The 27486-nt window shown below is 38.1% G+C and overlaps 3 protein-coding genes across 3 annotated transcripts; 1 reads left to right on the top strand and 2 right to left on the bottom strand.

The window, feature by feature from the left end:
- Positions 1–129: 129 nt before the first annotated feature.
- On the top strand, positions 130–25712 carry LOC5570580 (endoplasmic reticulum-Golgi intermediate compartment protein 3). Its single transcript, XM_001653194.2, has 6 exons — positions 130–401; positions 7483–7641; positions 7701–7908; positions 8317–8678; positions 25242–25443; positions 25507–25712. The coding sequence occupies exons 1-6, from the start codon at positions 314–316 to the stop codon at positions 25640–25642; spliced, it is 1155 nt and encodes a 384-aa protein (XP_001653244.2). The 5' UTR covers positions 130–313; the 3' UTR covers positions 25643–25712.
- LOC5570575 (reactive oxygen species modulator 1) lies at positions 8696–19739 on the bottom strand. The gene is made up of 2 exons (XM_001653195.2): positions 19440–19739; positions 8696–8906 (listed from the first exon to the last, which is right to left on the bottom strand). The coding sequence occupies exons 1-2, from the start codon at positions 19574–19576 to the stop codon at positions 8798–8800; spliced, it is 246 nt and encodes an 81-aa protein (XP_001653245.1). The 5' UTR covers positions 19577–19739; the 3' UTR covers positions 8696–8797.
- Positions 25681–27486, bottom strand: LOC5570577 (transcription termination factor 3, mitochondrial). The gene is made up of 2 exons (XM_001653196.2): positions 26638–27486; positions 25681–26034 (listed from the first exon to the last, which is right to left on the bottom strand). Exons 1-2 carry the CDS (start codon positions 27422–27424, stop codon positions 25757–25759), a joined length of 1065 nt encoding a protein of 354 aa, XP_001653246.2. The 5' UTR covers positions 27425–27486; the 3' UTR covers positions 25681–25756.

Below are 27486 nucleotides of genomic sequence, written 5' to 3'. Positions count from 1 at the left end.
GATGAGCGTGATCGTTTGAAAATCCGATTAGAACATTTGTCATGTTCTGACATTATATGCTACCATTTCATCAACGTACTTTGGTTCATACCGGTTTTTCAAAACGTCACTTCGCATAAACAAATCACAATTTTTTTATCATCAGAAAAATTGCGAGTCGTGGATACGTGTTTCTTCTTGCAGGCCCAATTTACTGCTCTGTATTTCTCGCTTTATTATCATTTAAAGTTTATGTTTTGTAACGAATAATTGTTCATATGTCGAAGCACTAGAATAGCAGCTCAATCGTTATTGGATTCAACGTGATATTACCATGACCCTGCTGGATTCATTACGGCGATTTGACGCCTACCCAAAAATTGATAAGGAGTTCAGCATCAGAACTGTTGGTGGAGCTACATGTAAGTAATTGCAGAGACACGGTGTCCCTTCAGACCGTTAATATAAAATAGTGCTATAATATAAAAACAGTGCTCGCATTCTGCTTGAGGTTATTCTGTACGTCTGAGCCAATTTAACCAACATCCCCAAAAAAATCCAAATTTGAAGTTTTCAACTAGTATATATTATAAGTACATCCTAACAAATTTTGTTACCGTTCAACCGATATTTTTGTTTTTATTTGATATGTCGTCCGTTTAGGACAAGACTCGGATGTATGTATACTATATCTATAGATATATCTATCCATCTCGCCGAACCGAAAAATTTACAACTGACTTCACTTACCAAATTGGCTTAAGGCTAAGTAGCCCGTCATTCGTTTTGGCAACATGGATGACTTTTCAGCTTGCATTTCAAAGTGATAAAACTCAGTCTTGATAGTTTATATTGACTTGAAAAAGTATCACTGTACGCGCTAACATGCATAAAGTATGCTGATACTTTTTCAACTGTGTCAGTGCAAAACCAACTGATTTTCTTTGAATCGAAATCGTGAGATGAATTAGCAACAATCATCAACGACGCGTGCAAATTTTAATGACGGCCTACTTCGCCTTAATTTGTATTTTTGGAAAAAAAAAACGCAATAGGTCGCGACGCGAGCGGTTGTGTTCTCGACTGCCTATCACGTTTTTTTTATCGCGTTCTGCGGAATGGGTTTACGCGATTCCGCTGGTGGTTTGGCTGGTCTTCCTTAGCAAACCCAGCGTTGAAATGTGAATGCTTTAAGCTGAAATTTGTATTTGTATTTGTATTTCATTTCATTCTCGTTGTATATAGTCCTACAGGGTTACCCAATAATCGGACGACAATACAAGAATCTGTATATAGATTGAACACATTTAACACACTATAAAACCTGATTTTGGATCATTCTTTTGAATTGCGTAAGATTCTCAAAGATGTCCACGTCGTTGTAGCTCTCGTTGTAGGTCCGGCATAAACGAGATAAAGGCGCAGATTTACCCAAGTTTGTTCTTGACCTGGGAACGTAAAATAGATCCACGTGGCGAAGACCGTTTGTTGGAAAGCGATATTGTAGATCGTTGAAATGTTTTATTATGCGATAATTAGATTTACTTTAAGTGTTTTTAATGTGTTAGACTTACAAATTTTAATCCTCTTCACGTGTAAAGTCCACTGTGTCAATCTTTTGGAATCGACTTTCTGCATGTAATCTACTGCCCATGAAAGCATAACTGTCCCATATGGATATTCTAGCCAACACCTTTTTCCATCGCAACATTAATGTTTTAATGTGCACTTTACTGTGCATATAAAAATTAACACACTTTGTATGAAAATGTTGTGGAAAAATATGAAGTTGGTGCAGTCCCATATTGAAAAATAAGGGCATAACAGTCTCTATATGAACTTTAACTCTAAATAGCAACTACAAAACGAGAATTGTGTTCAAGTTTATATTTTTTGCTGATGAATAGAAGCAAAATTAGTTATCTGTGCGGTGTTACAAAACTAATATGGCTTGCAGAAATATACTAGAAAATTATGAACATCTGTATGAGAAGACAAACTTCAAACTTTGAGCGCTGTTTTCTCAAAGCCTGCTTATTCCACATGGGACAGTTATGCTTTTATAGGCAGACTAGACTAGTTCATATATATTTTCATTTTAGCTAATTCATAGATGTATAAATTCATGTTTTTACTTACGATTAGGATACAAATTCAATATAGATTTTAACAATCATGTAGTAATAAGATATAATAAGATATATCTTTTTTTCTCCACCCGCACACCGCGAACCAGACACGATTGATCCGAATTCCATCGCTCGCTCACAAAGGACTACTACTACTTCTTGGCATTAACGTCCTCACTGGGACAGAGCCTGCTTCTTAGCTCAGTGTTCTTGTGAGCACTTCCACAGTTATTAACTGAGAGCTTTCTTTGCCAAAGTTGCCATTTTCGCATTCGTATATCGTGTGGCAGGTACGATGATACTCTATGCCCAGGGAAGTCAAGGAAATTTCCTTTACGAAAACATCCTGGACCGACCGGGAATCGAACCCAGACACCTTCAGCCGCGGACTCTAACCATTCGGCTAAGGAAGGCTCCTAAGCGCTCACAAAGGAGCATGCAACAGATTCAACGGACCAATCTCTACTCTATTCGCGTTTCAAAAGTTAAGTCCGAATTCACACTTTTCACTTACCAAATCTCCCAATTAGTGGGGAACGTGCCTCTGATGTCGGCCTTCCGACACCTGATACACCGAGAGCAGCAGGTTTACGAACAAGAAAAATAAATACGGTAGACTTGAGTGGGCTGGTAATTTCGTGTGAAGGTTGAAAAATAATCCAGTTTGATATGTTAATTCTCTAATATTCCACCCCGCCTTTAGACGGGGTACCTTTTGGAATTTTGTGTATATCCTAGCTCATAAATCGAAAGGTTTATATTTTTGGCTCAAACCTTGGGCCATAACACGCATATTAGGAAAGTTTTATACGACTTTTGAAACATTTTTGTATTTTTGAAAAAATGTGTTATTTGATAACCTAAAAATGCCGGGATCTAATTTAACATGTAAGGTACCCCTGGGCAAGTGGGACCTAAAAATCTATCGTTTTTCATTAAAACTTTCAAATGTTAATATTTTTCAAACCCAACAACACAATCACAATCAAACATATTTGCTGGTGTGTGCATGAAACTGATCGAATAATTTTGAAATTGTGAAAACCTTAGAAGAAAGTTTTAGAATGAGCCATTAGACGCAGTTACTTCGTTAAACACCCAGTTTCATACGTCAATCCACATCAGAAAGTCAACCATTACAATAATAGGATTGATAAATCATAGATTTTTAATTTTGAGTAGTAACGCTTAAGAAAGAAAACGTTTATTTAGTAGTAAGCCACATCGCACCTAATACTAACTGAAAGTTCCTCAATAAAAGCGTAAAGAGGAATATATCATTTATAAGTTATTAATTAAAAAGTAGTACATAAACATTCAATAATTGACGAAATTTCAAATATGTTCTGTTATTATTTTTATACATGGCAGAAAACCACTTATTGGGGTGGAATTATTTTCCGTAACTACTAAATTTTGTAGAATAATTAAAATTAAAACCAATTAAAATAGAAAAGTAATCGCTATCATCATGCATTTCGAATTTCAACTCTGTTTCTGTTCAATTTTGAATTCGTATTTCAAAAATAAAAAATAAATAAAAACAAAAAAATAGAAGAATTGCACAATTCTTCTCCATCTTATTCAATTACGTAATTTGAGATTGATCTTTTTACATGAAAATCATTTGTTTGAATGTTTTTAGTGCTACTAAGCAAATGTTAGAAATGTGTAGGAAAAGTTTTGATTCTGGTTTTTATTTTGATGGGTCCCAATTACCCCGGGTATAAAGATATTTTGGGGTAGTTAGACCATCGAAAATTTGATGGTGGGGATTGCTTATCAAACCTTCCGGTCCGCCTCATAGTTACGTACTATTTGGTGCTGGGTGTAGTTCTTGTTTTTCCAGCTGTATTGAAAAGCATGAGCCATAGTCTTTGGCATACAATCGGGTCTTTCTTTAGCAGAAAAGAACCGAAATGTCTATCGACGACCGTTGATTGCTAGCAGATATAGTGGAGAGCTTGTCTTGATACGTTCATCGCTTCAAGCTAGTTGAAAAACTGAATACACTGATTGCCTGTCGATCAGAGCCGAACTAGGCATAGATCGTCTACATACATCTGAATCTACATGTCTCCGATGTATTACATCGTTCCAGGTGGGAGTTATCTGATATGTGAATATGGTACCATAACAGAATTTTCCATCTGAACGAAGTGATAAATCATAATATTCCGCAAACTGTATCACACATCTACAGAATGTATTGCGTGAAGTTAAGACACAGCAGAGTATTGGGTACATAGGACCAAGTCCCTGCCGGGTGGCGCGAAACTGATGAGCGATAGACAATAGAATCAACAACACTGCCATAAGGGATAGTAAGCATGTGACTATTGTCGAAACTATGATTAGGAGGCAAATCAACATCCCAAGATCAAATTTTTGTTACAACCCAATGTAGGTATTATTAAATTAGGCTGTAGAAAATGATAAATATCTGATCACTTAGGAACCTTGCAACAGGTAATAAATGTCCGTAGTCTGTTTTATTCGAACACACATGTATAAATTGTTAAAATTGCCGAATCATACGCGGAATTTATTAAACGGATCATGAAATTAGGACTGAAATCATAATGATGATAGATTATCAACTTTCCTTTCGTCTTGCTATTTGTTACCGTTAGAATCACCAAACTGATTGGTTTCCCACTACTTACACCAATACAACAGCACGAAAACTGAAGTATTATAATCGCGCGTTGGAACTTTCAATATCCATATATTACATCAATAGTGAATTCTTGTATGTAGCCAGTATAAATAACAGAATCATCAACTTCTTGAACATTCTTCAACTGAAAACAGGATGCTTGTTTTATCAAACATGCTCAATCTGCACCTAAAATCTCGGATCCAAATAGTTTTCTAAATAAAAATTGTATCTAAATAAAACGTGTAGGCCAACAAAACATAATTGAGTAGGAGTTTACAAGTTACTTAGCACATGAAAAGCAGTTTAAATTAATCTATTACTAGATCAACACTAATGCTCACATTTTTATATTCTCATTTCATCATGGTCCTCATTGCTCGAGCGGAGACGAACACCCTGGAGATGGAAAAATCGACAGCGCTACGATAAGGAAACGTAACAGATGAGAAACTATCGATACATTTATCAATTATAAAACCCCGTTTTAATGTTAACACTTTGTTTCTGTTTTTTCTGTTTTTTTTCGTTTCAGCAATCAAATAACCGAACCAACTCTACTATCTTTTCGTTTCTTCTTCGTTATACTTATAGTCCTTCTGGCACTGAACCGAGTGGTGCGCCTTCCGCTTTCTTACTGGTGCTGTTTTTCCTGTACATTTGGCATAGTGTCGGAGGTGGTGTACTGTATTTGCTATACAACGCACTACTTTCGATATTGTGCTTGGCGTGTGGGGAAGCAGTACTAGTGGTGAAGCGGAGGGCGCCATTCGGTTTAGTGCCAGAGGGACTAAATCTATTTAATGTATCTGAAGCTTGTGGGACCGCTTTAATTCCGGCGCCTGCTTGTGGAAGATCCCGGTGTGCTAAACGGTATAGGACATGTTAACGGGGGAGGCTTGGTAGGTCCTCACCCAGCCCGTGTCTAGATGGGCGGATAATTGTCTGCCAGGGTGTGGATTGAGCAATTACAATTACAATTACAGTTAGACCATCGAAAATTTGATATGAAATGAAAACAAAATACCGATTTATCGTTAGCAGCTTGTAATAATACTTAAAATTGTAGCTTTTTTTACGAGTCAATGCAAGACGTGAAACATGTCATAATTTATCATGCAAATTGAAAATGGCACTAAAAATAACAATATTTTTTGAACTTAATACATTCCTTGTCATTGTATCTACAATTTCCTAGAAGAATATCCCCATGAAAAACTTTTCCTAAGCAAGCTACGGGGTCATCCAAATATGACGTCCATCATTAGGGGGTGGAGGGATGGTTTGTCTATGTCTATGAAAGTGTGACAGTGCATGTATAAGGTATTGGAAAAAGCTCGACAGAGGGGGGAGGGGGGTCTAGAAATCCCGAAAAACGATGAACGTCATATTTGAATCTTCCCTATGACGAACGCCCTACTTACCCCGGATTCTCACTTGCCCCGGGCAACCTTAAGGTGATTATAAAACGAAGCCACACCTCAAATTTTCAAGAGCACAAGACTTGAGAACCAAACAGCTCTCAGCGTTGAAAATTTATCCCATTGGTCACCACCAGCAAGCGAGTAATTTGATTGATTTTCAACGCGAAATGTTGTCAGATTCTCCAGTCTTGTGCACTTGAAAATTCAAAGTTTGGCTTCGTTCTATAATCACCTTAATACAAAAATTTGTACATTTTAAATTTTTCTACAATTAAGTTATAACAGAAAAAGAGCCTGGTGCAATTGAAATAATTTCAAATTATTTTTTCCGTTAGTTACACGGAAAATAATATATGTTTCAGAAAAAAAAAATCGTATTTTCAAAAGTATGTACCGTAATCCGGGGGCAAATTGATCATTATTTTACAACTTTTTGTTGTGTTATGCTTCGGAATTCAAATATTGTCAAATAAATTGAAAATTGAAAAAATCAGTACTCCATTGATCTTTATAAGTTTATAAAATCGATTTTTAATTAAATAATATTTAACATATTATAAAAGTAGTTTTAATATCAAAAAAATAAAAATGACACACTGGGGCGAAATTGATCATCATATCACAAAGTAGATTAAAATCATCATTAGACATCTATAAACCAGTAAACGTGGAATTTCTGTAGCGCCAATGAAATTTTCAGCATCCTTCGAAGGAAATGTTTTTGGTATCGACCTGATCAAATTCGCCCCAGTGATCAATTTGCCCCCGGATTACGGTACTGCAGAAACTCTAATTTTTATTTTTGTCGACAATTGGTACCCGGAAGAAGTTTAAAGAAAAAATGAAAAGGATAGAGATGCGGATTTGCGAATAAAAATAAATCATAGTCCAAAACGTGTTTAGATCAATTTTAGATACCAAAAAAATATACTTAGATTAAATATAAAAATTTGGGTATTACAGGGTTAAGGCAGAAATTCCTAAATATTTTTTATTATAAAAACGGTAACAATTACGTTGGTACTAGTTGAAGACAGTTTGGTAAACTTTTTGGGCGTTTTTGTAGTTTTTCGGTGCTATTGAAAAATTCTTATATGGATTATTTTGAAATTTGTAGCTAAAAGCTCCAAATCAATATTTTTCGAGATTCCTTCTGTGATTCAATAACGTCAGAAATCGAGCCCTGTACTTAGTTTTGATAGACTTTTTTTTTGTATACGGCCTGGTAAGGCACCGTGAGAGAAGCATTTTTTGGTAACATTTATCATTAACAAATATATATTTTTTGCAGTAACGTTCATCAGCGGAACTATTATCGTAGTATTAATATATTCCGAACTCATCGCTTATTTGACGCCTGTTGTTACCGATGAACTGTTTGTAGACTCGACTCGAGGACAAAAACTGAAAATCAATCTAGATTTCTACATTCCAAGAATCTCGTGTGATTGTATGATTCGGTTACCTTAAGTTAGTTAATGTCTTATTAAGTAGATTGATTGCTTGCAGATGTATCCCTGGACGCACAGGATGCAACTGGCGAACAGCACCTTCATATTGAACACACCATCTATAAGAGGAGGATGGACTTGCAGGGCAATCCGATAGAGGAGGCCAAGAAGGAGGACATATCAGCGCCCAAACCGCGGCTCGAGAAGAAGGAAGAAAACGTTAAGAAATGTGGGTCCTGCTATGGGGCTGAAAAGAACAGTACGCAGTAAGTATGGTATCTAATTCTATTTGCTGAATCGTTTTAAACCAGGACTGCTCAATAGGATGCGGTTTATTTTTCGAAATCTCTCAAAACTAAAAATTCGTGTGCTCTATTGAACTTAAATCACATAAAAAGGGAAACCCCAAAGTTTGAGCTACAAATATTAAGATTTATAGGTGGCGCAAGCGAATTTTGAACTTATAAAATGGGTATGACTTTTGTTGCATATGAAAGGAATTCAGATGCAATTCTTTGCAACTTTTGCAGAATCCTGGGAGCGATTCTTACAGAATTGAGAATACTAAGCTAGATTCTCTAAACCAAACTGGCCCTCCTCACAATGTTGTTTCCGAGGTTTGGGCAGACCTGTTTTAAACCAATTAATTAAACAAAAAAATATTATTTTAACAGCTGCTGTGAAACTTGTCAAGACGTTATCGATGCTTACCGAGAAAAGCAGTGGAACCCCAATCTTGATGACTTCGAGCAGTGCCAGAACGAAGTGTTGCTCGGGAAAAAGAGCTTGGAATCCAAGGCATTCAGTGAGGGATGTCAAATCTACGGTTCCATGCAGGTGAACAGAGTTGGGGGTAGTTTTCACATAGCGCCAGGAAAAAGTTTCTCCATCAGTCACATTCACGTGCACGACGTCCAACCGTTTTCGTCCAGTCGATTCAACACGTCCCATCGCATCAACACGCTCTCTTTCGGGGAGGAATTCGGCTATGGACAGACTAGGCCGTTGGATTTCACCGAGGAAACGGTCCATGAAGGTGAGTAACAAGCTCAATTTCTGTTGCCATTCATTCGTGTAACTCATTTGGTTTTATTTGATTCCACATACTAAAACGCGATTTTGAACTGACAACAGTGCCTTATAAACTAACATTGACTAACATCTAATTCCGGTTCCGATGGCCATGAAGGTGCCGAATGTGCCTCCGCCCTGAATCATAGTTTTACCGACGTTGTTGATCAGCTCACGTCCTCGTAATCCGTATCTGTGAAAAGTGTAAGAAAATTCAATTATGTCGATAGGCTTAGCAGTGAAGTGAAGGTATTCGAAATAGGTACCTAATGCAAATGAGCAATTCTCGCTGAAACCAGGCCGCCATCGGCACCCATCGTTAGAATTCCAATTTTATGTCACTGATCGCTAGCTTTCGATAAAACTTAAGGGTGGTCCTTTTTGTTTTCTCAAATTGGTGGACCCCTCGTACGCCAGCTAGCTAAACAGTTTGCAAAAAAGCCCATTTTTTGATAAATCTTGGGTATTTCTTCACGTGATATGTCTCATATTTCCCTTGGAACACATACCAAACTTAATGGCATCGTATAGAGAAAGGATATAGCTTTCATTTGAAGTTGAAAACAAATCCGGCGGCCATTTTGAATTTGGCCGCCATCTTGAATTTTTTTCGTTCGTTTTTTCACCATTAGCGCACCGCTCGTTTTGAATTCTGAGATCACCATCAGAAAGCTGAGGAAAAATTGCGTAAGATAGGCTACAGAAACAAGGTGTGCAATGGTATTTACCCTATGAAATGAACGATTTTCTAAAACATGTTCCACGATTTTGACGTATATGGCGAGTGCAATCAATGCAAACATCATTTTTTTGTACAACAAAGATACAAGTTTTCAATAGTTGGTGTATTTTTCGAGTCAGATGAAGAATAGGAGTATTATTTTGAGTGAAAAAATCTGGCGGCCATCTTGGATTTTGACGCCATCTTGGTTTTAAGTAGTAGAATGAGTTTTCACCTTGATAACACTCAACATGTTGAATTTGAATGCCACCGTTGCACTTACTATTCTTCTTGTTCTTTTTTTTCCTGACGTTACGTCCCTACTGGAATAGAGCCAGCCCCTAAGCTTCAAAAAAAAATTAACAAGTAGAATTTTTTAACGCTTATTTGCCACCTGAATGATTGTTCTGCATATCTGCGAGTTGAAAAATAGCATTAATTCTTTCATTTATTTGGTCTAAAACCATTGATAGAAATGAACAATCTGTTGAACAGCTAAAATAAGATAAGAAATAAAGAATCTGTTTGTTTTTTAACGGAGATCTTTAATTAATTAAACATGAAGAGCGCTGAGATGGTAAAAAATCATTCTACTGCTAAAAACTAAGATGGCGTCGAAATCCAAGATGGCCATCAGATTTTCCAAACTCAAAATGATTCACCTGCCTTTCGGAATCACGTCCACATTAGAACAAAGCCTGCTTCTCACCTTTCAATTTCGCTATTTTTCACATGCATGTTGGGTGTTAGTGAAAACAATACTTTATGATTCAGAAAATCATTGATTTTTTTGCTTAACAATTTAAGATTTCCATTCTAAATTAATGCACGTTCGGAAATGTTTTACGTTAAAACTACAGATATTACCACAAAACTTACTAATGTCGCAACAATTTATAAACTTCATTCGATGACAAAAAAAAGCATATGGTAAAAAAAATATTTGTTTATTTCAATCAATGTTTTTGGACGGTTTTTATTCATTAAATTTATTTATTCATAATAACTGAATTCAAAGATATGTCGAGAATTATTCTGTTATTAAAAATCGTATTATAAAAGAAACTTCCTATTTAATAACCTGTATTTATAACTAACAAAGCTGAGTATCAGGCTCGGTTCCACTAGAGATGTAACGTCAGGAAAATGAAGAATAATAAGAAGAAGAGTATACGTAACCTTGTTTTTATTGGTAACCTCTAAATTAGACATGCTGAGTGCTATCAAGGTGAAAAATTTATTCTACTAGTCAAAATCAAGATGGCGTCAAAATCCAAGATGGCCGCCAGATTTTATCACTCTAAATAATACTCCTATTCTTCATCTGACTCGAAAAATACACCAACTATTGAAAACTTGTATCTTTGTTGTACAAAAAATGATGTTTGCATTGATTGCACTCGCCATATACGTCAAAATCGTGGAACATGTTTTAGAAAATCGTTCATTTCATAGGGTAAATACCATTGCACACCTAGTTTCTGTAGCCTATCTTACGCAATTTTTCCTCAGCTTTCTGATGGTGATCTCAGAATTCAAAACGAGCGGTGCGCTAATGGTGAAAAAACGATTTTTCTAACAAAATTCAAAATGGCCGCCGGATTTTTTTTAACTTCAAATGAAAGCTATATCTTTTCTCTATACGATGCCATTATGTTTGGTATGTGTTCCAAGGGAAATATGAGACATATCACGTGAAGAAATACCCAAGATTTATCAAAAAATGGGCTTTTTTGCAAACTGTTTAGCTAGCTGGCGTACGAGGGGTCCACCAATTTGAGAAAACAAAAAGGACCACCCTTAAGTTTTATCGAAAGCTAGCGATCAGTGACATAAAATTGAAATTCTAACGATGGGTGCCGATGGCGGCCTGGTTTCAGCGAGAATTGCTCAAATCAGAGCTGCGACTAAGTGTTTTTGAATAAGGTACTTGGAAACGAGGCTCAAAAGGAGAAAGAGAAAAGGGACAAAGAAAACAAAAACAATCTAGTAAAGGAATTTTTCGCAAAATCCGAGCAGACTTTTTTCTGAGAACATTTGTTTTTGGAATTACAAGTATTACTGTTGGCATTACTGTACGCATTTTTCAAGATTTGCTGCAGGAATTTTGCCAGAAACCAGGTATAAGTATATAGGCACAAATAATTTATTCATTGATCTTTCAACGTCCTTGTTAAGGAATTTCTACTTGAAATTAGTTCAATATACCTCAAAGAATTCAACCAGACTCACCAAAAATTCACCATGAATTTCTTCAGGAATTCCTTCAAAGATTATTTCCAAATGTCTCAAGAAAATCCCTAAGTTCATCCATTGCTTCTTCAATCAATTCCGCTATGATTTCGTCCAAGATTTCTGTTTATGAAATTTTCAAGAATTCAAACAATAATTTCTCAGAGATGCTTCCACCGGTTTCCTCCAGAATTGATTTCTGCCAAGAAATTCTCTATGAACACCTTTGGAAATTACTCCACAGGTTCCTCCTATGATTTTTTCAAAAAGTCCCGTGTATGAGAAATTTTTCAAAATGGTTCTCTCAAAAAAAAAAATAAGGATTTTTTTTTTCAGGGAATTGTTAAGTATATTTCTAGGCCATTATTGGAGAAATCGCTGAAAACTTCGGATACTGGTGTGAAACCTCCAATGATTTTTTGAAAAATCAATGAAAAATTAATTTGAAAATAATCAATGCTTATTTGAAAAAACTGCAGCAGTGATTCGTGGATGAAATGTTGGAGAAATTTCTGAAAAAAAACAACATGATAAATCACTAGTCGAATTGATTGAGGAATTCCTGGAAAACTTTTTATAAGATTTCCCTGAGTTCAGAGCAATACCTCAAAGAAACTGTAAAGAAATTTACGAATGGGTTTATAAAAACTCTGGAAAAATGGGTTGAGAAATAACTTGAAAAACCGGCTTATGATCATCTCCTTGAGAAATTTTTATAGAGTTTCTGAAAAACATCTTAATCGAATCTCTTCAAAAATCTAGAATAAACCCTTGGGGATTTTCCTGGAAGAATTATAAGGAAAACTTTAAGAAAAAAATCTTGGTATAGCAGAAATTTCTAGTTTAATATTTCGAATCAGAAATCACTACAAGAAGAAGAAAAAGGGACTTTAAAGATCATTTTGATTAAAAAAAACTGTACAGACTTCTCATTTAAAATATATAGGATTTCCACAAGATGTCTTTACTCTAACGACTGTACAGCAGTCTTCCCATGAACCGAACCGATGCACAACTTCGGTTTGAACCTTGCAACTTGTGTTCAAACCGAACCCGGTACGTGTGTACTTCGGTTCAAACTTGGGTTCAAATAATGGCACAAAGCAGGCAGACCGGGAACGGTTGAAATCCACTCGGATATATTTCTACGATCATATATGGAACTTCTTGGTTCAAATCGCAAGACCCTTGAGGTTTGAATAAATGTTTCCACACTCAATCACGATTTGCTTGTTCGGTAATTTTTTATACTGGGTACGAATTGTAAATCATAAAAAATACCGAACTTTCAGCTTTTTGATTGAAAACTTCTGACGTTCAGTAATAATTTTTACTTTTTACTGAACTACGGTAGCTATCAGACCCCATTTTGCAACATTACCGAACAGGCCGTAAAGTCAGTAAAAACAATTACCGACTATTCAATAGTTGATGTTTTTTACTGACTTGTCGTCAAAATCAAATCAAAACAAACTGATGCGCATGCGGGAAAGTGTCAAATGAGAATCTCCTGCTGTAAAATCGTCCGGCGCCGGGAGACACGGCTTTGGCAATCAAACTTTTCCTGCACCTATTTTGCGCTTTCTCGTGGTAAGTAGTCGAAATTTAGTGAGAAACTCAACCATTTTAAGCAACTAAAAAGGTTCAGCACGTTTAAATTGCTTACGTTGGTAAATTCGGTTGATTTCCATACAAGAGGTAAATTCATCTGCATCATTGAGTTTGCCTCTTGTATGTAAACCAACCAAATAATGATTTTGTCACACATTTTTCGATTACTTCCACTGAGATATGAGCATACCGTAGATGTTTATTCTCACGAAGAATGCATGTCGATTGGGGTTTAATTTGTATTGATTTCTGAAAAAACAGTATCCGGAGAAGCAAAGCATGAAGCATGGGAAACTGGAAAGCCAGTAGAAACGCTCTACAATTTTACTGACTAAGGGCCGATTTCTTCACCTTCGCTTAAGCTGTAAACCACGTTTACCCATACGATTAAACCAGGTTTAAGGCCTAAGCGGTGGTGAAGAAACCGCTTATAAGTCAGTAATGTCCATCAATCAAAACATGTTTTGGTTTACTGGGTTTTTGCGGTAATCGTAAAAATTACCGAAAAAACCGTAGTTCCAAAACCCAGTAAAATTTTACTGGGGTCGGTAATCTGAATTGGCTGTGTCATTAAAGCAGATCAACTAAGATCAATACTTTAAATAACATCTAGCGGTAACTTTATGAAAAAACAAGGATTTTACTATATCAAACAACAAGACACGATAAGTAGACATTGATAAGCGTGGATATCAACGATTTTCTGTCTCTACGTTTGTGTCATCATTCTGAACCTCGGATGCAATCGAAGATTAGCACCAAAATTTGAACCACGGTTGCAATCGAGGTACAAATGGACCGGTTGTCGAACCGACGTTTGCACTGATGTTCACTTTACACATGTTTGGGTTTAGGTTCAGTTTCGAGCGTTTCGGTTTGCACACGAAAACTGAGTACAAGGAGAGTATGAAACCGCCTGAACCAACGTGTTTGGTGTTCGTTTGGGAATATAAGTTCTCAAGTGAAATCGTCGTGGATTCTTCAAAAGATCATTTCAAGTTTCACATCACTTACATTCCTCCATAAATTTATTCAGTGATTCCGTTCGATGTTTTTCAAGGAATTCCTTTAGAAAATCCAGCAGAATGACATCTAAATGTTTTAGGAAATCTTCAAGACTCAGAATTAAATAAATACATATTTAAAAAAAGCCTTGCAGGAGAAATTTGTGACTTTAAAAATTCAACAGTTTTTTTCCTTAACATGGTTGGTAAATGGCTGGGCATGGCGTATCATTGGTACCTCGTGTACCTGAAGGAATAAAATAGACCCCTCTGTGCGGTCCCTAGCATCTTGCCCAGCAATTCCTACCCCTACCTCCTCGCGGTACTGGCCGGGGTACGAGTAACCTTAGGGAAGATCGGGTAACCAACCCCCGGTGGGAACTTTGGTCGTATGCTGACAAGGAAGGGGGGGATTTGCTTTTGCTTCTACAAACCTTGAGCGTCTGTACTCCATGTTAGGAGCGGCTCACAATAGCGTCTGTTCCCCATGTCAGGGGCGGCTGATCATCGTCCGAGTGCCAGAGAAGGACTCTAAGCTAAACTGTGCACTATGGTCCTCCGAACATTTAGGGGGAATGGTCCTCCGGAAATCTAGGGGGTTGGTGTCAGGCCCTGCAAGTCAGCCGTAAAAAAATCAAGCAACGAATAATCAACGAGAGAATACGAACCGGGACAATCGGCAAAGACCAAAGCGACGTAAAGGGACTAGCGATTGGAAGCTCGGTACGTGGAGCTGTAAATCTCTCAACTTCATCGGGAGCACACGCATACTCGCCGACGTGCTGATGGACCGCGGATTCAGCATCGTAGCGTTGCAGGAAGTGTTTTGGAAGGGATCAATGGTGCGAACGTTTAGAGGTAACCATACCATCTACCAGAGCTGCGGCAATACACATGAGCTGGGAACAGCTTTTATAGTGATGGGTGATATGCAGAGGCGCGTGATCGGGTGGTGGCTGATCAATGAGAGAATGTGCAAGTTGAGGATCAAAGGCCAGTTCTTCAACTTCAGCATAATAAACGTGCACAGCCCTCACTCCGGAAGCACTGATGATGATAAAGACGCTTTTTACGCGCAGCTCGAACGCGAGTACGACAGCTGCCCAAACCACGACGTCAAAATTATCATAGGAGATCTAAACCCTCAGGTTGGCCAGGAGGAGGAATTCAGACCGACGATTGGAAAGTTCAGCGCCCACCGGCTGACGAACGAAAACGGCCTACGACTAATTGATTTTGCCGCCTCCAAGAAAATGGTCATTCGTAGCACCTACTTCCAGCACAGCCTTCTATACCGATACACCTGGAGATCACCACAGCAGACAGAATCGCAAATCGACCACGTTCTGATTGATGGTCGGTACTTCTCCGACATTATCGACGTCAGGACCAATCGTGGCGCTAACATCGACTCTTACCACTATCTGGTGATGGTCAAACTGCGCCCAAAACTCTCCGTCGTTAACAACGTACGGTACCGACGGCCGCCCGGTATGACCTAGAGCGGCTCAAGCAACCGGATGTCGCAGCGGCATACGCGCAGCACCTCGAGGGTGAGCTGGATGAAGCCCCCCTTGAGGACTGCTGGAGAACAGCAGCCATCAACGATGCAGCTGAGAGCACGTGGGCCGGAGTCGACGGAACGATTGGTTCGACGAGGAATGTAGGCAGATTCTGGAGGAGAAGAATGCAGCGCGGGCGGTCATGCTGCAGCAAGGGACTCGACAGAACGTGGAACGTTATAGACGGAAACGGCAACAGCAGACCCGCCTCTCTCGGAAAAAAAACGCCGCCTGGAGGGGACGGAGTGCGAGGAGATGGAACAGCTGTGCCGGTCTCAAGAAACGCGTAAGTTCTATCAGAAGCTCAACGCATCCCGCAACGGCTTCGTGCCACGAGCCGAGATGTGCAGGGATAAGGATGGGAGCATTCTGACGGACGAGCGTGAGGTGATCGAAAGGTGGAAGCAGCACTTCTACGAGCACCTGAACGGCGCTGAGAGCACAGGCAATGAAGGTCGGGACAACGTAGGAAATGCCTTAGTCAGTACTGCGGAAGATGGAAACCAACCAGCCCCCACTTTGAGGGAGGTTAAGGATGCCATTCACCAGCTCAAGAACAATAAAGCTGCTGGTAAGGATGGTATCGGAGCTGAACTCATTGAGATGGGTCCGGAGAGGCTGGCCTTTTGTCTGCAACGCCTGATAGGCACAATCTGGGAAACAGAACAGCTACCGGAGGAGTGGAAGAAAGGAGTGATATGCCCCATCTACAAGAAAGGCGACAAGTTAGATTGTGAGAACTTTCGAGCGATCACCATTCTAAATGCGGCCTACAAAGCATTAACCCAGATCATCTTCCGTCGTCTGTCACCTGTAATAAACGAGTTCGTGGGAAGTTATCAAGCCGACTTCGTTGACGGCCGATCGACAACGGACCAGATCTTTACTGTACGGCAAATCCTCCAAAAATGTCGTGAATACCAGGTCCCAACGCATCACCTTTTCATCGATTTCAAGGCGGCATACGACAGTATCGAACGCGTAGAGCTATGGAAAATCATGGACGAGAACAGCTTTCCCGGGAAGCTCACGAGACTGATAAGAGCGACGATGGAAGGTGTGCAAAATTGTATGAAGGTTTCAGGCGAACATTCCAGTTCGTTTGGATCCCGCCGGGGACTACGACAAGGTGATGGACTTTCGTGCATGTTGTTCAATATTGCGCTAGAAGGTGTTATGCGGAGAGCCGGGCTTACTAGCCGAGGTACGATTTTTACGAGATCCAGTCAATTAGTTTGCTTTGCGGATGATATGGACCATCAGTGGTTATCCTAAGATTTGTTCAACAATTTCTGAAAAATGTTCTTAACATTTTCCTGGAAACATCCCTGCAAAAAGACTTTTTTGTAAAATTTCTCAAAGAAGTTCTCAAGAAATCTCTAAATGAATCTTAGCAGGACCTTCTGAAGATATTCACAGAGCATTTCCTGTCGAAATCTGAAGGAAATTGTGAACGCGAATTTTGTAGCAATCCTAGAAGGCATCCCTAGAGAAATTATTCTTGCAAGTTCTAAATGGGAATCTTGTAGGAAGCCCTAAGGAAGTCGATGGAAGATAAATTCCTGGATAAACTCCAAGACGGCTTAGGATTTTTTGTGAAATTTGTGAAAGAATCTTTGGAGAATAATTTATATAGAGATGCCTCCTAGGATTTCGGACGATTTCCTACAAAATTCGCGTTCAGAATTTCTTTCAAATTACAACCAGGAAATCCTCCGAGAATAGCTTCAGGAGTATTTCTGAGATTCCTCCTAAGATTCATTTTGGAATTTCTTCAGATCTTACTTATCGAATCTCAGATATTGCTCTAAAAATTCGACAAGGCATCCCTCATCAAAACTCTAGTAAGAATGGAAAATTTGTCAAAATTTTAAAAGCATTTTTCTTCCGATAGGTCAACAAATCACGAGAAACAAGAACGTTCATTTACTGTAATTGACAAAATGAAAAAAAAAACGGACGTTTTTATTTTTTCAGTTTTATGTCCATTGTAAAAAAAAACTACATTTTGCAAATGCACGATTCTAAATAGAACTTAAAGTTGATCTTGAATGTTTTCTACGAATTTCTCTGGCAATTCATCCACGAATTACTTTTGTAATTCTTTCAAGCAATTATCGAGTAATTTCTTGATTCAAATCACGTTGGATCCTAAAAAAAAGTTTCACGCCAGCAAATATTGCATTATTCATTCCAATCATTTTTACACAAATTTCGGAATCCACAAAACGGAATCCCTGAACTACTCTTCGATGTCTTTTTAAAAAAAATCTTCAGACCTAAGTCTAAAACAGAATTAGATCTTTTTTCTAAGTACTTTATTTAGGAAATCCACCAAACCATTCTCAAGATTTGTTTTATAATTGGTCGGTGTTCAGGCAGACTGCACCAAGTGTTTCTAAATGGTTTCAGAAAGATGAACCTTAGGCATTCGAAATATCAAAATATTTGCATTATTTGCTGTAATAATGGGACTTATCTATTTAGTTATTAAGGAATTAGTAAAGATTCAGTTGGAGAAAGTACTGCTTGAATCATTGAAGATAACCTGGACGTAATCTCAGTGAAATCCATGGATTAACTCCTAGGGGACTTAGGATTTTCTTGATTGTGATGTGTGACTTGATGTATTCTGAATTTGCGAAATAATCTTATGTGGAATTCCTGAAGAAATTATTTTTGAAATCTTTGAAATCATTTATTACAAATCCCGTTCTAATTCTTGAAAGTACCATGAACGTAATTCATGGAGAAATTCCGCAAGAAAGCTGTTTAAAAATCCAATTATTATCTGAAGAATTTTTTGGAATAATACCTGGAGGAAACTTTAAGCAAATACATATCTAAATTAGTATCTGATAAAACTACAGAAAAAAATCATACAATAATACGAGCAGTAATACCTGTAATGTAAAACTTGCTTATTAAATCCAAAAAAGCTATGCATACAGTAACATTACGCCAGATTTTCTGAAAAAAGAATTATGGGAACTCTTATTTTCTTGTTCCTGTTTAAATTATTCTTGTTTTATTGATTCCTAGTCAATCTCTTTATGGTAATATGTATTTTTTATTTATTCCAAACGGCTAACACTTTCATGGAGTCAAGGAAAGGTTCTAGTTTGGTCTCTTTTTCATGCAAGAGGTCTCTTAAGCAGAGTTGTTAAATGCCATAAATCTCACGTAACTTTGACATTCGAATATTGCCAATATCATCCTTCCCTTTTTCCACAGGAAAATGTTTTTCTGAATTACTATCAGTTGGCAATATTCGCTGATGCTATACTTTGACTGGGAAGGTGCTACTATAAGCATTTTGTTTTTTTCAAGATTGTGACATTCAACATCACTGCTCTTAAGTATCTAATTTCAAAACGTCTAGTCACTACCAGCCTTGCAAAATAATGCCGAAACAAAACATGGAAGTGCCCAAGTAGTTCTTTACCCTATACTAAACCATAGAATATAAGATGGGAAGTCCAAAATCTGAAGCTAGTGCATGGTCAACATTCCAAAATTTTACGATATTCTCTCATCTTCATTAACAAATTGCGTATTACATTAAGCGAACTCGCCCAGAAGAAACCAAAACATACCTCAAAGCGGAGAATCCCCCAAACAGCGCACCGCTTGCCATTCCCACGCAGAATCCGATGGTGAATCCTGTTTTCATCCGATCGAAACAGGACGGCTGCTGGTTTTGTCCGTACACGCTTCCGGGAACTGCTGGCATGGTGAGCTTTTAGTTGGAACCTCGCTAATGTGCGGTTTGTTACACAAATTTTAAATGCTAACCACTAGCCTGGCCAACCTTCGCTTCGCCTTGTGGAGTAATCTGGAAATGTTGGGCCGAAATCACGTAATCTCGCATCCGACCTTTGACAGTGACGTTTCATGGCAGATTGACAGCGGCTGATTGTACAGCCGCCGGCGCACTTAGAGATGCAAGGCGTTTCTTTTAAGTGCAAGGTATTTTAAAGGGAGGTACCGTGATGCGTGATGCCATTTTAACCAAAAATATTGTGCATTTCTTTGAGGCTGCCCATTTCTCCCCTAACGGTAAGAAATTTTGTATGAAACTAAAAAATAAACTGCATGGCGCGTAAGAAATTTGAAACCCCACCCCTCCTTTCACCTACACGGAAAAAACGGAAAACCCATATTTGATTATTTTTTTAACTTATTTTTCTCTCCCTATTTCATTCGCTCCATCTATACACTGAGAACAGCGTTGCGGTTGAAAATACTATATCAGAGGGTTAAATTAAATACACAACGCCACTTGATTTGTGCAGACTAAATTCGCATTTATTTAGAATATTTTGTGCATTCAATTTTACCATGGCACCATTTGTATAGTAAAAATTATTATATCATGGTTAAAAACTTGCAGCAGACCAGAATCGAACCGAGGATCTGGCGATTGCCAAGCGCGAACGCTAGCCGCTCGGCTATCGACGCGGTTGGATTGAGAGGGAACAAAACGCAAATAAAAAGCGTTCATGATAGCTCAATCGTGGTTGGGATAGTAAATTTAAAAACACGTTCATGGTTCTCATTACTGCAACGCTTGTTTCAGTGTAGGCAAATTTAATGCGCCACCAGCATAGAGGTCGCTAGGTAAGAAGGAGAGAAATGTCATTGAAAATGTTTGTTTACGTCCAAAATTCAATTTTTCGACCGAAAAATTAGCTCATAATCAATTTCCATTGGCATAATCATTTTGACCCTTTATTGTTGCGATTCGCATGATTTAACAACAAATTTAGCCACAAACAAAGAATCCGGAAGTTTATAACCTATGTAGCCAAACACCAATTTTCCAATTTTATCCCACAAATCGTACATGAGCACTGACCGTACGCTGTACATTTTGGAAGGAAAAAAAGTTTATCATGTTTTTCAATGCTCTCTGATCGTCTACAACATAACTATTCCGAGAAAAAGTGTAATATGTGTGCTCCTTCCTATGCTGCACACGGTGCGTTCTCAACCCAACCTCTATGGGTTTATTCACAAATTTCATAACGCCAAAAATGACCATTTTAGACACCCACCCACCCCCTCGTAACGCTTTTTATATGAGTGTTCAACACATTTTGCATGAGCTGTAACACGACAAGGACACCCACCCACCCCCTTTAGCGTTATGAAATTTGTGAATGGGCCCTTTTATGACGTTTCTCCTAGTAGCCACCAGATGTCGAAGTTATCGTTCAGCTTTGAAAATATTAGCCTATTGGTGATCAAAAGTGACGTTGGGTTGCGAGAGTTTTTCAAATTGAAATGAATTACGGTATCCTGTGTCTTAAATTGCAAAAATCTCGTCAGATAATTGATTGTAGTGATTTTTCTTTCAAAGAATTTTGATTAAGATGCACTAATCCCTATTCTAGAACTAAGAAAGAGAGGAGATAGCGAGCTCCCAAAAGTCAAGATAACCTGTCATCAACTATCACTGGAAAACCTCATTCGAAGGGCAGAGCCCAGATAGCCGTAACGGTAAACGCGCAGGTATTCAGCAAGACCAAGCTGAGGGTCGTGGGTTCGAATCCCACCGGTCGAGGATCTTTTCGGGTTGGAAATTTTCTCGACTTCCCAGGGCATAGAGTATCTTCGTACCTGCCACACGATATACGCATGCAAAAATGGTCATTGGCATAGTAAGCTCTCAGTTAATAACTGTGGAAGTGCTCATAAGAACACTAAGCTGAGGAGCAGGCTCTGTCCCAGTGGGGACGTAACGCCAGAAAAGAAGAAGTAGATGCGTGATAAACCGTCAGAATTCAAGTAAACGTAATTCAAATTTCTAGCTAATTTTCGATGATTTCACATTTCAAAACGCTAAGGTGAAGATGAATCGAAGCCAAATTTAAAAATTTCAATAGCACGAATCTGAAGAACCCAACTGCGGTTTAAGCTAAGTATGCTGTTTCGCTCAAGAAAAGTAAAGAAATTCCTTGACTGAAAGAGTCAAGAAATTTCCTACAGCGAGCCCCCTTTGAAGTGACATTTCTCCTCAACTGCGTACTGCGATCAGAAAAAAGTGATTTTCTTGACCATTTCTTGAAAGACATTTTCCACGCATCGAGATAGGCGATTCCTTTTCTTGTCAGTAGCAAACCGGCCTTTAAGATGAAAACTTCTCGCATAACTTCTGATCTCGCCCTAAAAGCCATTGGTAACCATGTGTGTAGCTCGTTGTTTCTATGAATTTGAATGGAGTTACACGTTATTTAACAACGCAATAGTGAAAGAAGGATCATTCTCTACCTGTCAGTGGTGTTGGTTTGGATGTTTGTTCATTTATTTTCTCAGAAACAACGAGCTACACACGTGGTTACCAATGGCTTTTAGGGCGTTATCCCAGATTATGCGAGACTTAATCGATTGGTCACTACCAGCTAGCTTCTTCGTCTTTGAAAATAGCCCCTATGGATTCGTTATTATATTTCATAACGCAAAATCTCCATTGTAACGCGTTTTGTATGAATATTCTTAAATTTTTGTATGAGCCGTAACATGTTGAGGACACCCACCCACCCCCTTTAGCGTTATGAAATTTGTGAATGAGCCTGTTTTGCTGATCTGCTCGATAGGTAAAGCCTGTCCACGTTAAATTTCGGACACCCAAATAATGGCAGCAAAAAAAAGTTACTCATAATTCAACAAAAACAATTGTTTATTTCAGAATAAAAGAGTTCTCGCATAACTTCTGATCTCGCCCTAAAAGCCATTGGTAACCATGTGTGTAGCTCGTTGTTTCTGAGCATTTGAATGGATTTTCATGTTATTCAACAACGCTATGGGAAAGGAAGGATCATTATCTACCTGTCCGTGATGTTGGTTTTGATGCTTATTCTTTCTTTTGCTCAGAAACAACGAGCTACACACGTTGCTACCAATGGCTTTTAGGGCGTTATCTCAGAGTATGCGAGAGTTATATCTACAAAATAAACAGTTGACAAGGATGTTAATCCTTCTTTCTGTGGTACACCCGCCATCCGTGTCCGAAATTTATCGTGGACAGGCTTTAGACGGTTTGACAATTCAACTATCCATTGATAGAGTCTGCCCTGTAAATATGTGATGTAAGTTTCCTTTGTATTCGTATTACAATAATCTACAGTATCGGACATATAAAATGCACCAAAGCCGTTTTCCCATACAAAATGGTCAACTTCAGAGAGCTATATCTCGGCCGTTTCTCAACCGATTCTTCTCATTTTTTTTCTGTAATAAACTACAAATTAATTTTTGATAACTATTGAACAAGTTGTGCGAAAACTATGGGTTCAAAAGTTACAGATAGGTTGAATTTTGACATAAAAAATGCACCAAGTTAAAAAGTGATGTATCAGACAAACTATGCGTTGTATCTTTTTGGTGTCTTCAGCGCATTTGGTCCTTACCACATAATGAATAAATGCGCTGAAGTCACCAATATACTACGACGTGTAGTTTTTCTTCTACATCACTTTGTATTTTGGTGCATTTTTAATGTCAAAATTCAACCTATCTGTAACTTTTGAAACAATGGTTTTCATACAACTTTTACAATAGTTTTCAAAAATTGAGGAAATTTGTAGTTCGTGTCAGAAAAAATTAAAAGAATCGGGTGAGAAACGGCGGAGATATAGTTATCTGAAGTTGACCATTTTATATGGGAAAACGACTTTGATGCATTTTATATGTCCGATGCTGTAGATATATTTTAGTACTCGATGTATCCAAATCAATCGTTTCTCTAAAAACTTGTATGTATTATCTTAATTTTTATTAATTGGTTGATTGATTAACCCCTCTGCCGACAGCTTCATATTTCACTGCAATAAAAACATTCAAACCTCGATAACTTTATTGTTCCTTGATATTTTTGCACCATTATTTCACAAGTTATCAAAAAAACTCTTCTAGTTTTAGAATCTGTCTCAATATTGTTCGTACACGCAAAAAAATTGTGCGGTAAAAACTACCATTTTAGGGGGTTAACTTAAGCGCTCGCACCGGCAATTTTCAGCAGACCAGAAATGCGCTTGATTTTACCATGTTTGTAGTCGAAACCAGATTGTTGTAAATTATTTCTGTCAAATGTACCACTAATGTGGTGGGATGTACCGTAAACATAGTAAATTGGTCTGAAATTGCATGGTAGTTTCAAGAATGGGCGTAGTCAGCTAAAATAGTAGTTTTTACCATAGAATTTTTCCCCGTGTAGGTCAATTGGATCCTGAAATCCGAAATTCCTTGGTGGACCGACGCGTAGCTATAATCCACTTAAATATCTCAGACTGCAGAATTTTTATCGTAGTCGGATATTCACTCTGCGGAACAATACATCAATGAGAGTATGTTGTGATAAAATGAAGCAACTTGATGCAGCCGTCTTTGAATCATGAGCATTTATGTTTCTGGTACCACGCTGGCCAAATGAAGATCATAAAAACTTCATATCGTAATATTCAGATATCTCCTAGCATACTTAACCGATTTGTATGATTTTTTCAGAGTAGCTTTTTGTCACCTAGCTTTGTGTTATTTTTTTCTGATAAATTGACGTAAAACAAAATTACCATCAAAGACAGTTTATTTGGAGAATGTCGGACCCCCAAAGAACATCGGAATATTTTTGAAACTAGATCACCATTGACAGATATCGACATAGATTCTTAAATTATAAGAGTTTTTTGAGAACATGTGAAAAAAATGGTGCAAAAATATCGTGAAACAAAAATGTTATCATGGTTCGAATGTTACGTTAACGTTAACTTTGACGATTGACGAAACTTCCGTTTATTTTTCGGAGCAATTGTGTAACGTTAACGTTAGCCTTCAGCGTTAAATTAGCTGTATGTGCTAAAAATCAGCCTAATAAACAAAAAAATCTCAAGACTCCCTCAAGACATTTGCAATAACCGTAGCCCTACTGATTTAATTTGAAACCTTCACGAGGAAATCCTTTTCGACCACAATAATGATCCCCTTAATAGCTGGTGTGGTACTCCGGTTGGATACTCCTCGTATATTTTTAACTATGATTTATCGTTTTACGACTTACCAGCCGAGTAAAAGTTTTAACAACTACCAAACAATTAAACAATACATATACTTTGTAGTTGGATTAAATGGACAAATAAAAGTGAAATTTGCGAAAAATTGGCACGTTTTTTCGGTGATAATCGAGCTCAAGACTCTCTGTTCGCTAGGGTAACGCCACGAAAGGACCCAGGAACGCAGAAGGTAACCTGAATTCGATTACAGCTCAATAATCACGTGGTCCCTTTTTGCAAAGCGCACCTCTTTCGGAAGAATTAGATGCTCTTCTAAACTTAAAGCTTTTTATTATATATGCAATGTCTAGATTTGAAATAAAATAAAAAAAAATCTTTTGTTTTCAGGCGCAATTATGTTCCAGTACTACATAAAAATCGTACCGACCGAATTCGTTCCGTTGAATGGACCAACACTGCACACTAACCAGTTTTCCGTGACAAAGCACCAAAAGAGCGTATCTGTGATGAGTGGAGAATCGGGCATGCCGGGCATTTTCGTCAATTATGAACTGTCTCCACTGATGGTTAGATTTACTGAAAAACGAAAGTAAGAAGAGAACTGTTTATATGGTTTTGTGTTTTAATTACAAGTTTATATTTCTTTTTCCAGCTCGTTCAGTCATTTTGCGACGAATCTTTGTGCAATTATTGGAGGCATTTTTACCGTTGCTGGTATAATCGATTCGTTACTGTTCACGTCGATACATGCTTTGAAAAGAAAAATCGAGTTGGGAAAATTTAGCTAATACCTGAAAATGTGATAACAAATAGTAAAAAGATCTGATTCAAATTGCTCCTCGACAGCAAAAAGGAAAACTGTTGTTTTATTCATATAATTTATCTAAACAAAAAACTTTGTACTACAATGTCTTCAAATAGTTTTCAAAGCATTCCATATTCGATTTGGCCGTATGGATAACGAACTCTTCATCGGTACCTTCCACCAGTGATTTGAGAGAAATGTACAAATCCTTCTGTGGGTCATACTGTGCTTTTCCGAGAAATTTCAAGAATCCATGCCTCTGTTTTATGCGATGATCTCGCGATTCCAAGATTTCCGGAGTTTTCAGTATTTCCCGATGAGGAACTTGCATCCTTCGGTGGACATAGTCAAAGCGATGTAGGAGCTTATCTTGATCTGTAAAAAAATAGAAGTGCGAATAAGCGCGTTGTACAACGATCCAGAAAGCAAATTACTAAAAAAAATGCATTTTGAGGTTTGAAATTTTCATGCAAAGATATTGTTGCTATCCATTTTTGTTCGAATGTTATCGCTGTTTTTCAATTATTTTGATAGAGATACAAGCATAACACGTCTGTACTTTTTCATATTGCTACCAAATTAAAAAAAAATTCTTTCGATTTTCGTCGAAAAATTATGCTTATCTCAATCAGAAATATTTCAAGAGAAAGAAGAGACAGTTAAAAATGCATACGCAGAAATAGGAACATGGACAATTGGACACCCTTGAGGAGATTTAAATTAAATATTAGCAACAAAAAACGTTCAAAAATGCGCACAAATACGTTCAAAAAATTGCTTTTATACAAGAGACATGGTGTTCAAAATCAACAACTCATCACTTCAGATGCTAGTCTTTGAGACAGTAGAGCTAATCCAAAATTCTTTTCAAAGCAGGGCTATTGATGTTTTGATTTGACTCAAAATCATTTGAGTCAAGAGATCAAATGCATTTTGCTTGCTGCACAGAGATTGAGGGAAATGATTGAATTTACTTACTTATCAGCCACAGCTTAGGCTTGCTGAGCAACAGAGTTTTCATCTCCGTCTGATCGAATCCCATCTCCTCTTTGATCGAGAAGGTACTCTTCTGTATGTGTTCCAGGTTGTATGTTATAATCCTTGGCTGTTTGGCCGTCAGCGAGCGAACCTCATTGCCCACCAGCTCGAAGGTCCTTTGAAAGAATCCCAATCGCCTATCGATTCGCCGGGTGCTTATCATAAGCCAGAATGGGTTCTTCGTTACTATTCTCGTTATTTGCTCCGGAACGAATCGCTTCGATTCGAGATAGTTGATTCGGACTTCCATGTTTCCGAGATCCTCCTTGAATAGCAAGGGATTTTTAGTAATGACCTCACCCAACTCGGTCGGATTAACGCCAATGTCTGCCAGGAACATCAAGTGCTGCTTCATATCCTTTTCGAAATCCAGCTGGAGCAAGAACTGCGGGATTCCCTTCCGTTTCTCCAGTTTATGTAAATCCACACCGAGTTGAACCAGCTTTTGCAGCGTTTCGGATTTGTTCACATAAGCCGCGAAATTGAAAGCCGGCCGCGTATGAGGATAAACTTCCACGGATTGTTGCTCCGGAACCGGTTCCAGCACTGATCGAACATCGTCGCGTAGCATTTGCTTGAATTGCTTCTCCAAGTCATCTTCGTACTGTTGGATGGATTGACGACTCGTGACGATGGGAACTTTCTCAACCGCATCTGAAGATAATAATCTCCGGAAATGGCTATTTAGTCTATTGGTATGCCGAAAAACTTTAATTGCGGAGTACATTTTTGGGCGCACCGAATTGATTCACTCGCTTACGAAACGTAAACAAAAACACTAAGCCTTTC

The sequence above is a fragment of the Aedes aegypti genome, chromosome 3 (genome assembly GCF_002204515.2).
Source record: "Aedes aegypti strain LVP_AGWG chromosome 3, AaegL5.0 Primary Assembly, whole genome shotgun sequence".
Taxonomy (NCBI): Eukaryota; Metazoa; Arthropoda; class Insecta; order Diptera; family Culicidae; genus Aedes; species Aedes aegypti.
Note: the sequence above shows the minus strand (reverse complement) of the source record. Positions and strands in the feature narration are given on the sequence as shown.

Coding starts and splice junctions, on each gene's coding strand:
- LOC5570580 (XM_001653194.2), top strand. CDS start 314: ATGACCCTGCTGGATTCATTACGGCGATTTGACGCCTACCCAAAAATT. Junction 402..7,482: donor AACTGTTGGTGGAGCTACAT/GTAAGTAATTGC, acceptor TATTTTTTGCAG/TAACGTTCATCAGCGGAACT. Junction 8,679..25,241: donor CGAGGAAACGGTCCATGAAG/GTGAGTAACAAG, acceptor TTTTGTTTTCAG/GCGCAATTATGTTCCAGTAC.
- LOC5570575 (XM_001653195.2), bottom strand. CDS start 19,576: ATGCCAGCAGTTCCCGGAAGCGTGTACGGACAAAACCAGCAGCCGTCC. Junction 8,907..19,439: donor GGGGGATTCTCCGCTTTGAG/GTATGTTTTGGT, acceptor CACTTTTCACAG/ATACGGATTACGAGGACGTG.
- LOC5570577 (XM_001653196.2), bottom strand. CDS start 27,424: ATGTACTCCGCAATTAAAGTTTTTCGGCATACCAATAGACTAAATAGC. Junction 26,035..26,637: donor GCCTAAGCTGTGGCTGATAA/GTAAGTAAATTC, acceptor ATTTTTTTACAG/ATCAAGATAAGCTCCTACAT.